The sequence below is a fragment of the Clinocottus analis genome, unplaced genomic scaffold (genome assembly GCF_023055335.1).
Source record: "Clinocottus analis isolate CAN_PGR_092001 unplaced genomic scaffold, fCliAna1.0.p SCAF_2, whole genome shotgun sequence".
Taxonomy (NCBI): domain Eukaryota; kingdom Metazoa; phylum Chordata; class Actinopteri; order Perciformes; family Cottidae; genus Clinocottus; species Clinocottus analis.
The window spans coordinates 20176623-20191680 of NW_027175931.1; the positions used below are offsets into that span (position 1 = coordinate 20176623).

A 15058-nucleotide genomic window follows, 5' to 3' on the forward strand; every position below is an offset into this window, starting at 1 on the left:
ACAGACGCCTGCAGTCATGTTGTCTTCAGTCTGCCTGTGTGTTTCTATATTCTGTTTATTCAGCTTGGGGCGTTCTCTGACAGCTGTGCCGAAACGAGCTCCTCAAAGTTAGAAATAGGCCCATGTGAAGCGAAAAAAAAAAAAAAGAAAGACTTACACAACCACTATTGTGACACTTCCTACAATATACAATACTCAAGAACTGCCAGCTGCAATCGAACATCACATTGAAAAGATGAATAAGCAAAACAAGCTGTTACTATGATCTGTACACAGACTGGAAATGCGGAGGATGCCTAGCCGTTATAGTCTGTCACATGAAGCCTTACCTATTTATAAGTTATTACACAGAGCAGGTTGAAATTCATACGGGCGTATGGAAGGCAGAGGGAGATTGCCAGCCACTGTCACTTACAGTGAATGAAACCTTTGCTACTCCCGTCCTCCAGAAAGTGCATCTGAAACACACTATTAACTTTCCCATTGCTGATGTCACTTTTTATTGCCCCGTGGTTTCAGGTCTTGCCCAGTTGGCAGGCTCCGCTGTGCTGCGCTCCAAAGCCAGATAGATGCTTCTGTCAGAGCACAGAAATACAGCAATGATGAAGATATTATTCTGAGGATTTAATTTGCCAGAGTGGGTTGGTAAAGTGCACCCTCACGGCGATTAATGCAAAAAGGCTGCTGCACTATGCTTGGGCAAAAGCATCCCGTGTCTATCTTTCAACTGTGTATTGCAACAAAATGCAAATTTAAACACCATAGTTGCATTTGTGCATTCAAGACTTTAGCCCTGAACGTGGGACATATCAAGTTTCAATCTCCTTGAAGTTAAATGTAAGGTTAGAAAGCTAACTTTCAACCTTGTATCTTTAGGTTTTTTTAAATGATATACCCTCAGTATGTGTTTGTATGTCTGTGGTATGGTGGCCCCAGTGAGGAAGAGCTCACTGGAGTGTCGATATGCAGGAACAAGGGAAGTGGTACCTTGATAATGAAAAAATGAACAAGGGTTTGAGTCTAAAATCTTGGAAAAATATCTTCAAGCTCAGTATAGCTGCTGTAGGGGAGATTAAGTAGTTTATAGGATGAGGTTCATCAATTAGAACCACACGCACAGACATATTGGTTTATGTCAGATAATCTACTTAAGGGTGATTAATTACAACTATTATTAATGAGAAATTATTAATGCCAAGAGGCCAGTGATTGCACCGTGAGGGCTTAAACCAACCGTCATGGGACCGGGCGTTGCTTTGCATATGGCAGAGAGTAAAACGTGTGCCGCTTTTGTGCAGGACACAATGGTGAGTGGCATTTGAACATGAGCCTGCTGCATTGTGCACGGGGTAATGAACATTGCATAATCTACCTGCTTACAAAGCAACTTTTGTAATTAGTGTTATGATTGCAGCAGGATAATGACAGCGATTCTACTAAAGATAATGACTGCTCTTTGCAGTTGCTGCATTGTTTGGGCGGCAGTCTTCTGACATATGGGACACAAAAGGACACAATAGCCAGACTGACCGCTTTTGTTCCCGCTCAGGCAGACCCAGTGACTGCAGACAAATTGCGCTGTAGGGCGTTCAAATGATGCCGACCCAGGGAAAACGGTTCAGACACATGAGAACGGGACTGTAATGTAAAAACCACGCGGAAGCTTGTGGACTGTGCACCTGAGCTCGGACACAGAACCAACAGCCGCCAAGTGCTTTCTGACTGCTATAATACTGTTCCAGAGGGAAACATTTCAGTTGTGTTGCTGTTAGTGCATATTATATTATGTCTTAGAAATGGAACACAAAACCTGAGAGAACATAAGCTCCGGTTGCTCAAATGGAATAGCGTCTGCTTGGTGTTTAGTCAATTACTATTATTGTTTGTAGGTTTGGTAGATTTTTTTCCCCAGCTTTTAACAATGTCTTCATAGCGAATCAGTGCCAAACAAGACTGCATTGTTTGTATGGTAATACTACTTTAAAATAAAATGATAGAACCACCCATCTGTCTCGTGATCGAAAAGGAATCGTCCTTTTAAAGAGTAGCATTTATTCAAATAAATTAAGAGTTGTCAGAGATGGGATCTTGATAGGAGGCACTTACGCCTGTAGCGTCCACGGCTGTGCAGTCAGTGGGGACGGGTCCATAGAGCAGACTGTGGACTAATCCATCACCGCCAGCGAGGGGGGGGGCTTGGGGCCAAGCGCTTGGCTTCTCCCTTCAGGAAATAATCAGCTTTTAATTTATCACAGATCACATTCATGAGAAGACGGATCACTGCAGGGAGGCCACGTGTGACCAGACCCATCTCCCCAGTCATGCCGGAGTGCTTTCGGCTCTTCTAATTTATTCTAATTTGGGTTTTTTTCTTCATATCTCCATCATTTTGCGAGTCTAAAATGAAGAGACCCTTTACTCTGGTTAAATTATAGCAATTTTACCATCTTTCCCAGAATATAAAGCGTACATCTAGGCCACACCGAACAGTTACCGTCCACCATTATGAACAATTCTCGTTACATGACATACAGTAGCAGTGAACAGAAAGTGGGACAGCGCAGCAGCGTCTTCCCCTGTGGAATGGATGGAGCACATGCTATTATGTAAGTCAACTGCAGGGCGTCCTAATGGCTTCAGATTTGTTTCTGGTGCCTGTGTGACGCCACGGTCCGGGCCGTGGCCCCCCACAGGAGCGAGGATGATTAGTGGCATGACTTGGAGGAGCACAAGAGATGTGATCTACGCTAAGGGGGAAGGACAGTTCAGCCACATGTCGTCCAAGCCTCCCCACCGATCACTTTACTGATCCCAGGCAGGTTAATCCTTTTATTGTAATGAAGTGAAGAAGCATAATGTACTGTGAATGCGAGATGCTTAATCCAGTGTTGGCATTTTTATGAGGAAGGAGTAGCCATCGTGACATAAAGAACAGAGTGCTTGAGAGGCACAGGAACTATCCATCAAAACCTGACGCTGACGTAGCACAACACAGCAGCTCACGCTGGAGAAGGAGATTTGCATTTGTGTCTACGCTTCACGACCAACTGCTCTTATACCATACGCACGCTATTGTGTGACTTTGGACGAGCGCCCTGGAGTCTGTTGCACATGTTTGTAGCTTTAGACTGGGCATAGTGATAATAAGAGTAACACTGGCTAACTGCCAGCTGGGACAGTTGTAGCCGCAGCAAACTGTTACATTACAAGAGTGAAATACTATATGCACGCTCCACTGCTAAGCTTAACAAAACTTAAAAGCAACGTCACAGATCGTGACTTAATACGCCTCAAATTGTAAAGAAGGTGGAAGGATTTTATTAGCCAGCAGCTGCAAATAATTTCTGGAAAGACTTGTAATAAATCTACAAATAGCTAGCACAACCCAGTCCTTGTTTCAGAAAAACAATACTGCATCTAGCTCCTCTACACAACAGTTTAATAAGTGCATATGCTACACCAGTAAATGTAAGCCAATGATTCACTGAAGAGTTTGAAATCCCTGTGCCCTCTCTTTTTTGTCAGAAGTGTATTAAAGACTCTTACAGAAATGTGTAGGGGGCATACATTAATGCTGAACACTGGGATCAGCAACTTTGTTGTTGATACTTAACTTAAATTGAACAATACTCTTAACTCTCTTGTGCGTGGGAGAGCAGTAGTAGTGCAGCAAAATGCATTGTTGGGTTTTATAGAACCTGTGAAAAATCTTTCGTCATATTCAGAAAAATGCGGTACAGAAGAGCAACTTCCTTTTTTTTTTTTTTTTTTTGATAAAAGCCATACAGACAATAGCAATTAATACACCAAAATGTAGGTTTGAATTATTTAAAGTCTGTCTAAATACTCACATAGCTTATGTCTTCAAACAGTGAAATTGTAACTCATCAAAACCACCCACTAAGCGAATCTTTTTTAACACAACTCCTGTGACAAATGAGGGACAATATCTCCCAAGTGCTTCATTGAAGCTTGTAATCAGCAGCATTGTTGTTGATATTCATCAACTAACGTGAAGGCAGCCTACAGGGCTGTGACCCGGCCACACTTTGGACAGTCGGATCACATCCCAGCATTCCTCACTGAACTGTGAACGGCTGCTGTGACTCCATGCCATGACCATACATGGACATTAGAGCAATGTTGTAGCAATGGATAGTGTATAAAGATACAATGAGCAATACTATTATCGTATTTTGTCATCTTCATCATCGCAATACTATTATCATATTTTTGTGCAATACTGTTATATCTTTTTACATTGTGTGCCTTATTTTTTTTTACTTAGTTATTTTTGACCTTACGTTTATTGTAATTCTGTGTTAGGAGGAATGAGTATAACTGTCTGTTATTTGTGCATATGACAGTAAAAACATCTTGATCTTTTTGATCTTGATATTCCAACAGGACCATTGTCCGACTCAGGTTTTGGACACACAGCATGGAACGCTGACTTCAGCACCACGGCGAGCACCGGCCCTTTTGAGGGAGCCTTCCCATCTGTAGGGAGCGGACACTTTCATACTAAAAATACCAAAATCACACTGCTGAAGTCTTATGTAAGGTTCAGCTTATATGAGTTGATTTAAATCATCAAACTGCAACACATGATCTTGGAGAAAATGTGACTACAAAACTGAATTGGATAGACAAGGAACAAATATGTATTTATCTGTTTTTCACTTGTACATTTTCACAGGAGAGGTTTGCTGCTTTTTTTTTTCAAATTGTCATTATTGCAAAGGGATATGTTGCAAATCATAAACAAAATGGCCACTTTAGTAGGTTCACTTGTACAATCTATTACAGTTCAAGTTCAGGTTTAGTGAGTATTGTCTCCCTTATGAATTCAAGAGACGCAGCACACAGTTCATCTACAGACGTACAATGTATCGACACATGTGCACTCAAACTACAGTGTCCAGTCAACATTCAGTAAGACACACCAATACCAAATATACTGAAGACTATTGCAGGATGCCCTCCACCAAGATGTGATATACGTCTTCTTCCTGCTCTGCTTTACCTCTGGTTTGTCAAGGTAAGGATGTGCAGTGTTCCTCAGAAAACACAAAAGCAAAATATGAAAGAGAAACAGATTAGTCAGGAGTAGAAGTCCCGGTCAGAGGAATTAAGAAGTTCATTCTTATTTTCAGAGGCCTCCAACTAGCTCCTTTAAAACATTTCCCCTTTGCTTTGTCACGATTTCATCTACGGTATCCAAGATGTTATCCACATGCTCTGTTCTATCTCCTATAGGCTTTGCTCTGTAAGAGCTGTCACCAATTGGTTTATCTCTGTGCACATGCACTGCTGTGAATATTATTATAAAAACCTTGTGCCCTGCACAGGCCTCTCTTACGCCCGCAGTTTCTATTATTAATACCTGTCCTGCTCCTATTTTGTCTTCGGCATTAGACAGTCAACAAGTGAAGAAGTTGAGAAGATGAAGAAGTCCAGCCCCGTCCAGCTGTGTCAGTCGGTGTACAGGCTGACAGATTGGTTACTTCCTCCTGTCCGTGTCTGTGTTCGTTGCCTTTTCGTGGAGCTGCGCTATAGAGCAAGCAGACTTTGCTGTTCTTCGCGTTTAAGGTGGTGGGACGGCTGCTGGGCAGTCTACCTGCGTTGGCTTGGCTCATCTCCCTCCATGGCCATGGACTCTGAGGGATATGAGCATTTCAAGAGCGGGTTTTCCTCTGTCCCCGCCACAGCCAGGAGCCCTGCAGCAGCTTTTTCCTTTTCCGGAACGTTTGCCAGCGTCTTAGGCACCTTATGCTTTCAGGACCTGTCGGGCGCCATAACAATGGTGGCAGAGCTGAGAGGCCTCACAATGCCGGCAGCGCAACATGCACACTGCTCACGTCCTCTTAGACGTCTACCAGCGAGAGCAGCTGACCAGATTTCCTTTGCTTTGTTCTCACTTCGGACCATCACGGAAAGGGCTGCGCCTAGATGCATAGAATCTGGAGTCACAAGACGTTACCAGCGACTAAGGTTTGAGTGCTTGGGTGACTTGTAGAAGTGTCACAAGAGAAACTACAGGGTTTCAATCACATCGCCTGGGTTTAGTAGGTATCCGAAAATCCATTTAGCGGCAGTGACTGTTTGGCTGATGGTTCCTGTCTTTTGTGGGAGTTGGTCACTGAGCCAGCAGCAGTGCTTCTTGTCATTGCCTGATTAATTGGCTTCAATACATTCAGCCATCAATGAGTCAGATGAAGAGAGACAATAAGGGCCTTTCATTGCTCTCAAACTGAATGGGTAGAGAACGCAGAGGACGCCACTGAAACAAGGCTTGTAAAACATGCTCATTTCCTTTGATGCGAGCAGGCTTAATGATGAGTACAGAGGAATAGTCATTGATTGCACTGTGATGCATCCTCATGTATATGTTTGCGGTTTCCAGAGAGGATGGCTCAAATAAATCTCTCCTTATCTCCTATCCGACCATTCATTAATCAAATGGAACAGGGTGTTGAATTACCCATCGCTTGCTTCTTGGTTAAGGAGGCCATCGTTATTGCGTGTATCCCACATTTCCCAAACCAAAGACCCCTGGCGACCACTTGTCTCAGCCATGCTCAGACTGGTAATTGGGTATTTATCAGATTGCCTGCAAGAAGCTGATGCGGTGTTTATCTGACACAATTATCAAGAAGAATTGGGCGACCCAAGTCCGTTGCTCTTCCAGGAAGCCGGTGTGCTACTAGTTCAGGTGGCCAGGCGGCGTGAAAGCGCTCTTATCTCTCAGTCTAACCACTGAGACTTCTTTATCGGACATTTAGCTGGGAATACGCTTGTCATCATTGCATGCAAATGGAGCAATTGTGCAAATGCAACACATAACTCTTTGGCTCGGCTGTGACACTGGCAGAATGAGAAGTGACGATAACACACACTGTAACAATGAGCTCCCACATAGCTGAGATCTGACAGGCAGCCTTTTCACAGGCTCTTCTAATTTGAGAACAGGAACTGCATATAAAGGGGTTCAAAAGTGTTCACTGAGTACCTGTAGATAAGATTGGAACGAAAGCTCGAGGAGCAAATTGGTGCACTTGTGCCTTCTTTCTCCTGCAAACCTATTACAGAACAGAGAGTAAGAGAGAGGGGAAGAAAACGGTGGCATAAAAAGGAAGAGCTGCAAGCAATATGTGGCAAATAGTCCGTTTGGTTTTGCATGAATTAAAAGGACATGGACGTTTAGAATAATTACAGGGACATTTAACACATTATTTGAAGGAGAATTTAGCACAGGAATAGAAAATAAGTGGTGTAGAGTGCGAACCCTACTCTAAGCATCTTTGCTTGGTGAGCATTTTCTTTTCATTATCACATGCATTCAGCTTTTTACTGTGGGGTGGCGAAGCTCAATGCTCTTCATCATCTCAAAAGATGCAAGGCCTGAAGAGACTCGGTCGCCACTGAATTTATGATAAAAGTAAGTCCATCATATTTTAGTTGAAGCATATCCAATTCAAGGATGTCATGCCTGAAGAAAACGGGGCTGTGAAGAGAAAATCATAGTGTATAGCGGTGCAGAGAGAGAAGTGTGTGTGTGTGTGTGTGTGTGTGACAGAGAGAGAGAGAGAGAGGGCGATACGGAGAAAGACAAGGAGACGGAGCAGCCGGGGCTGCCTGGTCTGCTGGATGTAATCAAACAAGGGTGAACAGGTTGTTCCACAGATGGCTGATCCGGAGAATCCTCCTATTTATTTCCATGCTACATACGGTCCCTGTCACCGTGCGCAGGTGATGTCAGCAGAGCGGCATTGTCTCGCACACACCACTAAACTCTGACACTTTTGTCTCACCTGTCTGGAATCAATATGACACAAAGGCAGTTGTTGTGTGTTTGTGTGTGTGTGTGTGTGTATACAAAAGGAGATGCTGAGTAAAAATGTAGCAACAGAGAAACTCAATTTGCAATCTGCTTAACATTCAAAGACGGAACTCTCTTTAGGATTTACTTGTACAATGTAAAGAAACCTATCTAGTTGCCTTGCGCTGTTTAGCGTTTGTCATTGAAGCTGCTTTGTATTCACTAATGCTTTAGAATTGCAATATATATTATGTATTGTTGTCATGCTGTGAACATAATTGCTGTTTTCTCCTGGATATTGTAGTAATTTGCACAAGAAAGGACCAAATGTATTTGTTTTAACTGAGTGACGTGCTCAGCAACACAACTAGTCTTTAACTGTTTTCTCTTTACCTCTTTCCCCAGATCGACGCCCAGTGATGCCAGGACAGTAAGCATCATAATGCGTGGCACGTGGTCAGGGGCCACGCCCCTCCTCCTCATAATGGTTCTGCTCAGGCGGGGCCAGGGCCAAGAGGTTTTTTTAGTCCCAGGTAAGAGATGTCCTACTTCTCTGCGCCGCCATGTCGCCTCATCGTTGACGAAGCCCTCATTGTCTGGCTCCATCATCATGGTTTGTCGCTGTGTATGTGTGATTGTCTGACTATTACGGCTGTGACACCTTCGCCGTAACTTTATTTGATTTATTCCACGTAAACCTTGTAGTTTGAGAAGTTGCATCAGTTTGGCAGCGGAATTGCAACCTCGCTGTTAGCACAATCCACATTTAGATCGATGACAGTCTTTAACAAGGGATTTTCCGAGACAACTCACCTTTGTCTCGCTGCAGTGCAGTACAATGAGCGAAATGGCTTTGTGCTTTCTGATTGGTTAGAAAATACCACGCAGTGGTTAGATCCTGAGAGTGGCTCCAGGCTATCCTGATAGAGATATAAAGAATAGAATGAATGGAGTACATTTGGGACATTTGTTACTGAGTAAAAGCGAATATATAACTATTTCAGGTTGTGAAAATCCACTGCGAGTCCTCTGTGGCCTGAATGCTCTGACAGCAATCATGTCAGTTCTGTCGGTGTGTGTCGGACTAGTTTCCAACCTCAGAAACCAGCCGATGTGGAGAGGGGATGGGTGGTGCAGCAGAATTTCCTTCTTCGTGTTAGTCATCCTCTGGGTGCTTCTATAGTGCTGCAGATGTTGGAGTAAAATCTGTTGATGCAAGCTTCCAAACCTAAGGAGAGTTTTGAAAAGACGTGGTGTGTGTTTTGGGCATGGTTTAGGAGAGGCGTCAAGTCTGAAGTGTGTTATTAAAGCACTCTGTGGTTTCTGTCGAAAAGTTACAAGGTAACCAGTAAATTTCAGATAATTCAGCATCTCAAGTTAAGATATGGGGAACCTTGTTTAAGAGCTTTCAGGTAAAACTTGAAGTTTTACTCAAGACTTACTTTGGCAGTTCAGCTCTTATGCTGCGTTAACACTAAAAGAGTTGCCAATTTTCGCAATGCTTTTTCATCTGAGTTTACTCTCTCGACTTTATGCGGTAATTTCGTTTAAAGCGCTTTTTCGAGCTCATTCGCACCACCTGAAACTGAATCATAACTATATGTGTTGATGGCATTCTGTTGACTGTAAATTGACTGTTGCTTTTCATGATTTGGTCAAATTGGATCAGATTATGCACTTTACAGGAGCAATAGTCAATTGTCTTGCGGAAGTGTGCACTTTTCTTTTACTCTTGCCAGAAAACAACTTCTGAAAATATCTGTCTCCTTTCTTCTATTCTGTCTTGTAATCAGAACCATTCCATGATTTAAATGGGCTTGCTTTTACACAGCTCCGTTAGACCTTTGAATAAATGTGTTTGTCTCCCCCATGGGGCCTTGTTATTGAAACATCTCCCTGTCTCGACAGTAAGAGGATCACTTATACGGGTGTTATTGTCAGCATACTTAGCAGTCATCTTAGTTACATGGTGTTGATTTCCTTTCTTTTCCACCACCGTGCTCGTCAGACAGGACGACGGGTCCAAGTCGTCCTGCTTAGCGGAGCATTTCACGCTCGCTGCCTCTTCATATTGCCTTTCACCTCTGCTTCACTTTCTTTTGCCATGTCCATGCCACCATCTTCATTCTCACCGCATTTTCTTTCGCCAACACAATCTAGGAAGCAATTTACTTGTCAGGCAGAGGGCAGTGTGTAGCTCCCTGCACTTTGATTTAATGGTGTGTGTGTGTGTGTGTGTAGGTGTGCGTGAGCGTGTGTGTGCACAGGTGAGGGATCACTAACTTGGCAAAAATGCTTTCAATCACACACTGGGAGCAGGATTTCTGACTGGCAGCAGTTAGAGCTGCATTAGGGTTGAATTCTCGGCTCGTTGTGCATTGTGCTTAACACTCACGCCATCAGAGCGCTTCAACCAAGGCTTTTCTTATCAGTAGCTCCTCTCGCTCATATTCTGCTCTCGTTATAGCTGTAAAGATACAAGGTGATGCCCGCAAGAATTGCAAGTGCAGAATGACATATCTAAGTCTAAGCGTGTTGGAGTCGGAAACAAAGATTTGAAAATAGATATCCTTTCTTATGTAAGGCGCTTGGCGCCGCGAGCGAAGCGTTCAGCTTCAGCGACAATCCGCCCCGAACCAGAGAGGGGTGTCAGATCTGAGTCATGGATTGTACGTTCTGCAAAATGTGTCAGCATAAAAAAATTGCCATAAATATCTGGATGCGGGAAAGTGGAACTCCACCAGGACCCCGTGTCTTCCTTTCATATTGTCTCTCAATGAGAAAGAAATGTCAAGGCATCGCTTTGATTTAGATTTTCTTTGCATACTTGCTGACTGACAGCTCTTTTAATCTCCTGCTTTAAAGTAAATAGCGGCAGTTCCCAAAAGCAATGGCTGCCTGTTAACTTTTTAGTATCGTTTTTCATCCTCTGGGCTTTCTGAGCTACTTTGTTAACGTTCTCAGGTTCATCGCTAAAGAGCCGGTATCCTGTGTTCACTGTCTCACTGAAGGAAAACAAACATGGAAGCTCATTAAGCTGTGATTTATATTCATATTCCACAATTACGCACCTTATAATTAACATTCAGTGCCAACATTTAACGGGCAGGGTTAGTCACAGCTCTGCAATTAATGAGTGACTTTTGATTTATCAAGATTTTTCCATAACTTTAATTAAGATGCTTTAGCAATGCAGTGTTCGCACAGAACACAGCACGAATATTCACGTTGCGTCTACCGTGTCAGTTTACTCGCTTGACAAACTTTAACTTACCCTTTATTTGCCATAACTGCAACATTTACTTAAACCTCCGCATATTGTGAAAGTGTTAATTCTGAAAACATTGATGTAATTGGTGTTTTTTTTCAGAATTGTCCAGTATTTCCAAATACACTTTTATTTTATAATATATATGTGTTTTAAAGTACTTTTATCCCTTTGTTGTTTACCATATTTATTTATTATTGCACTATGTTTATCCTTTGTACTATTTTTATTGTTTTATATCTTTCAGTCAAATTCCTCGTATGTGTAATTTGCTCGGCCAATAAACAATTCAGATTCTGTTAAGCCTTCAACTAGATTTGTTTACCTTATGCCCACTGTGGTTTGCATGTTGACATCTTTATTCTTTGCTGTCTAGAAAAATACAGGGAAAAATGGCCGGTATTTTTTCGAGCATATTCATTCACCTTACTCTTTGTTCTCACTTCATGTTGCATTCTCGACCAGTTTCCTTTACCTGGCGATTGCTTTTCTCGAGTGAAGCATCATCATTTTCCCATAATCCTCTGCCAGCCTCAGTTCAACAAGTGTCACATCTATATTTCCGCGCAACTGCTCAATTTTGTTTGATTTTTCCTGCATTGTCGAGTTAATAAAATGCAATAGTGTTTCAGTCTTCTAAGAGCTTTTCGTTGCAGCATAATTATACTGCAGGAAACATGACATATTTATACCGTTGTATATCTCATGATAAACTCTTTACTTTACTTCATACTACTGATGTTTTTTCATTGGTGAACCTGCCCCTTAATTTGATCGTCAAGACAACCCAACTCCATATCACGAGATATTGCATCTGTTATACGCGCAGTGCAACTCAGACAAATGTCATTTCCTCTCCCTTCTTCCTTTGTGCAAACAACTTAAAACAAACGTTTTTCCCCAGACCATTCAATTCTATTTCATGCCATGCTCGCACATGAATTCCTTATTTGAAAAAAAATGTGTTTTCCAGATGTTTTCTCTACTAAAGTGGAAACCCAGAGCCGTCCTCGTCGATACTGTTCCTCCTCCTCGGTTGGGAGAGTGAGGCCCCGTGTTGCACTGTGGGTTTCCGCCTCTTCCCTTTACGTTCAGTATTCAGTTTGCACACCACCCTGCGGGTGATTAAATATGTGGTTAATATAGCACCATGAGAGTATTGAATTACACCAGAGCCATGCTGACCTTTTTAAATTACAGAACCAATTGTGCAAGACAGCGGAGGAGGTTTATAACAGGTACTGCCAAGATGGAGCCCAGAGGAGAATGGATCTGCTGCTGCTGTCCTGCTGACGCTCTATTAGTGTTCTGCATTATAAGCACCCTATTTGACACTTACGCTTTCCTATTCATACTTTCACTTTGGGTCTCATTGGACAGCAAATTCTTTGTCTCTTTGTCTCTCAATCTTGCGTACAAACAGCCATTAGACTAGTGCATTCTTGCAGACAAGCCAAAACACACACACACACACACACACACACGCGCGCGCCCTCACACAAACTCATTTCCATTTCACCGTTGATGAGACACGTATCACTCTTGACACACAGTGTAGCCTCACTCCATAAATCTTGATCACTGGCTTTTTTTTGTCGCATGGATCCTTGTCAGCATATTTGCTTTGCTGATATCTGAAGGTCGTTTCTGATGTCTGATCTAATTTGAAGCTGAAGCCAGAAAAATGAAGCAGTCTACTTTGGCATCAGTCGCACCAGTCCATGGAGTCGCACAGACATCTCTCTGGGATGACTGTACTCATCTTCAATCCCCACCGAGAGAACTTGAAGCCTGACTGGCAGCGATACAAAAAACATTTGCTTGGCAAAGGGCAGACAAAAGCTTTTTACCAATGAAATAGTCAAAACAAAATATCCTGACACCAAAAAAAAAGTATTTTTCTCTCCTTGCCAACTTTCAAGAGTGATTCCTGATTGCTTTACACAGCACTTTGCAAAATGCCCTGTAATTGTATTTAAGTGAAAAATCCAGATTTCACCACTGTGTTTTATTCTTCTCTCTCAAGGGAGATTGCCCCATTATTTAAGAAGGAAAGGGATTGAATGCTTGCCATTTCATATAATGAAATTCTTGCAACTGACTGTTTTTTTGGCTGAACGATACAATTTAGTGACACCATTCATTCCATTAAGACATATTAAAAAGCTTTGTCAAAAACTATAAGCCCTTTCTCTGAGCACTGTCCAAACGGATTTCTAAAAGAAAACCAATCGTATTCTTGTCAGTTGAAAGTGCTTATCCCAGTTGTCTCTTCATGCACTATTTATCTTTTTATTTTCCTTCTAACTAATTCTTCTAATGTGTATTCAAGACTATATGTTGTGTGTGGTTCAATCTACTTACTACTTACACCATTAAGTACGATATATGGTAGTCTATGTGTTCAGGGAGCAGTGTTTGTGTCAAAGGGAATCAAAACAAGGCATGTTTATGCAATATTTCATCATGGAACAAAAGTAATTGTTGCGCGTTTGCAGGCAAAGCTTGAATCAAAATGTCAGGAAATCTTTTGTGCTTCTTAGTGACTGAATGTGGACCCATGTCTGAAACGTGGATTGTTATGCACGCTTATGATTTGGCGCAGGAGCAATCACTGAGAGAACTGAAAGTTTACTTCCTGGAGATGTTCTCCATCCCTGAAATGGAAATGACTCACTGTTGGATTGACTATTTTACTATTATATGCACTGGCTCGAAGGCCATTTGTAATTTTAAGTTAATTCGTTATTTTATTATCAGGATTTGGGTTTGTCAATTAACATTGTTTTTTAATCACCAACCTTGCAAAGCTGCTGGCATCGATGTAGACTGTACAGGTAATTATAATAAACGTCTTATTCTGTTCTGTTCTTTTTTTTCATGGAAACATTTTTTTTTTTTTTTTTTTTTTACATATCTGTTTAGAGAGAAGTTGCATTATTTCCATAAGGAAACAGGAGCAATCTGTTGGTCATCTTTGTTGTTTTGCAAAAAAAAAAAAAAAACTTTGCTTACAGATTAGTGTATTGTTTAAAGTGTCTGATAATATTCCTGTCCCGGGGCACATACAGAGCCCAGCGCTTATCATCTGCCTGCCTCTTACTCCATCCGGCCACCATTTAATTACACAGCAGGCACAGGCCAGTGTTTCCTCGTCATACTCCCTCCGCCCCCAGGCCATCATTTAATGATGAAAAATCTGCTCCAGGAGGTTTGGGCATTTGTTTTATTATTATCTTTCCTCTCTTTTTTTGGGGGCTTGTCATAGAGGTTTGTGTGTCAGGGGGGAGTTTTTGTACCGGCCTGTTTTTGCTCATATTTTCCTCTCAGGCTTGAAAATTGAAGTCCTTAGCTCGAGTGTGCTTTTTCTTTATTCCACACTTTCGGCTGCAGCTTAACATGTATCCAGTGTGACTTCACCTTGAACCTCAGCTCACCACTGTTAAGTCATAACAAAGCCAACCGGGGACAGCGAGATTTAGGACAGGTCGCTCTTTCTCCAAAAGGAACCAAAGATATCAAGGTGAACTCTAATTAGACTGAAATAAAGTTTGATGATATCAGATGCTTTGAGTCATTGCCAACAGTTTAATTAAGCAGGATCAACAGAAAAGGCTGAAGCTGTAATGTCATCAAAAAATACGCTGACTAATTAAGTAATCATTACCACCTACACATACACTTACAACCTCTTAGGCATTGTAACTCATTCTTAATCTAATTCAGAGCGCCGTTCAAGCAGCAACATACAGTTGTGTCTATTGAATATGCATACAGTATAACGAGTAATCGAGCCGGTGGTTAAAATAACAATTTTATGGACAAAAATTCCCTTTGACATGTTTAAATGTGGCAAAGAAAAACACAATGAACTCGCTTCCCATTCTCCAGCATTGCTTTTAAATCGAATACAAAGCAATGTGCATTTGATAATACAAAAACAGAATCGCTGGCCATTTTCCCATGTG

General features: G+C 42.0%; 1 protein-coding gene across 4 annotated transcripts in view; it reads left to right on the forward strand.

Annotated features, from left to right (window-relative positions):
* The window catches only part of robo1 (roundabout, axon guidance receptor, homolog 1 (Drosophila)), a 210919-nt gene that overhangs the window by 13249 nt on the left and 182612 nt on the right, over positions 1–15058 (forward strand). For all 4 annotated transcript variants that reach the window (XM_068584091.1, XM_068584094.1, XM_068584092.1 and 1 more), the window contains exon 2: positions 8228–8355. In XM_068584091.1, coding sequence (XP_068440192.1) covers positions 8265–8355 — 91 coding nt within the window. In that variant the 5' untranslated portion in view covers positions 8228–8264. The remainder of the gene's footprint in view (positions 1–8227; positions 8356–15058) is intronic.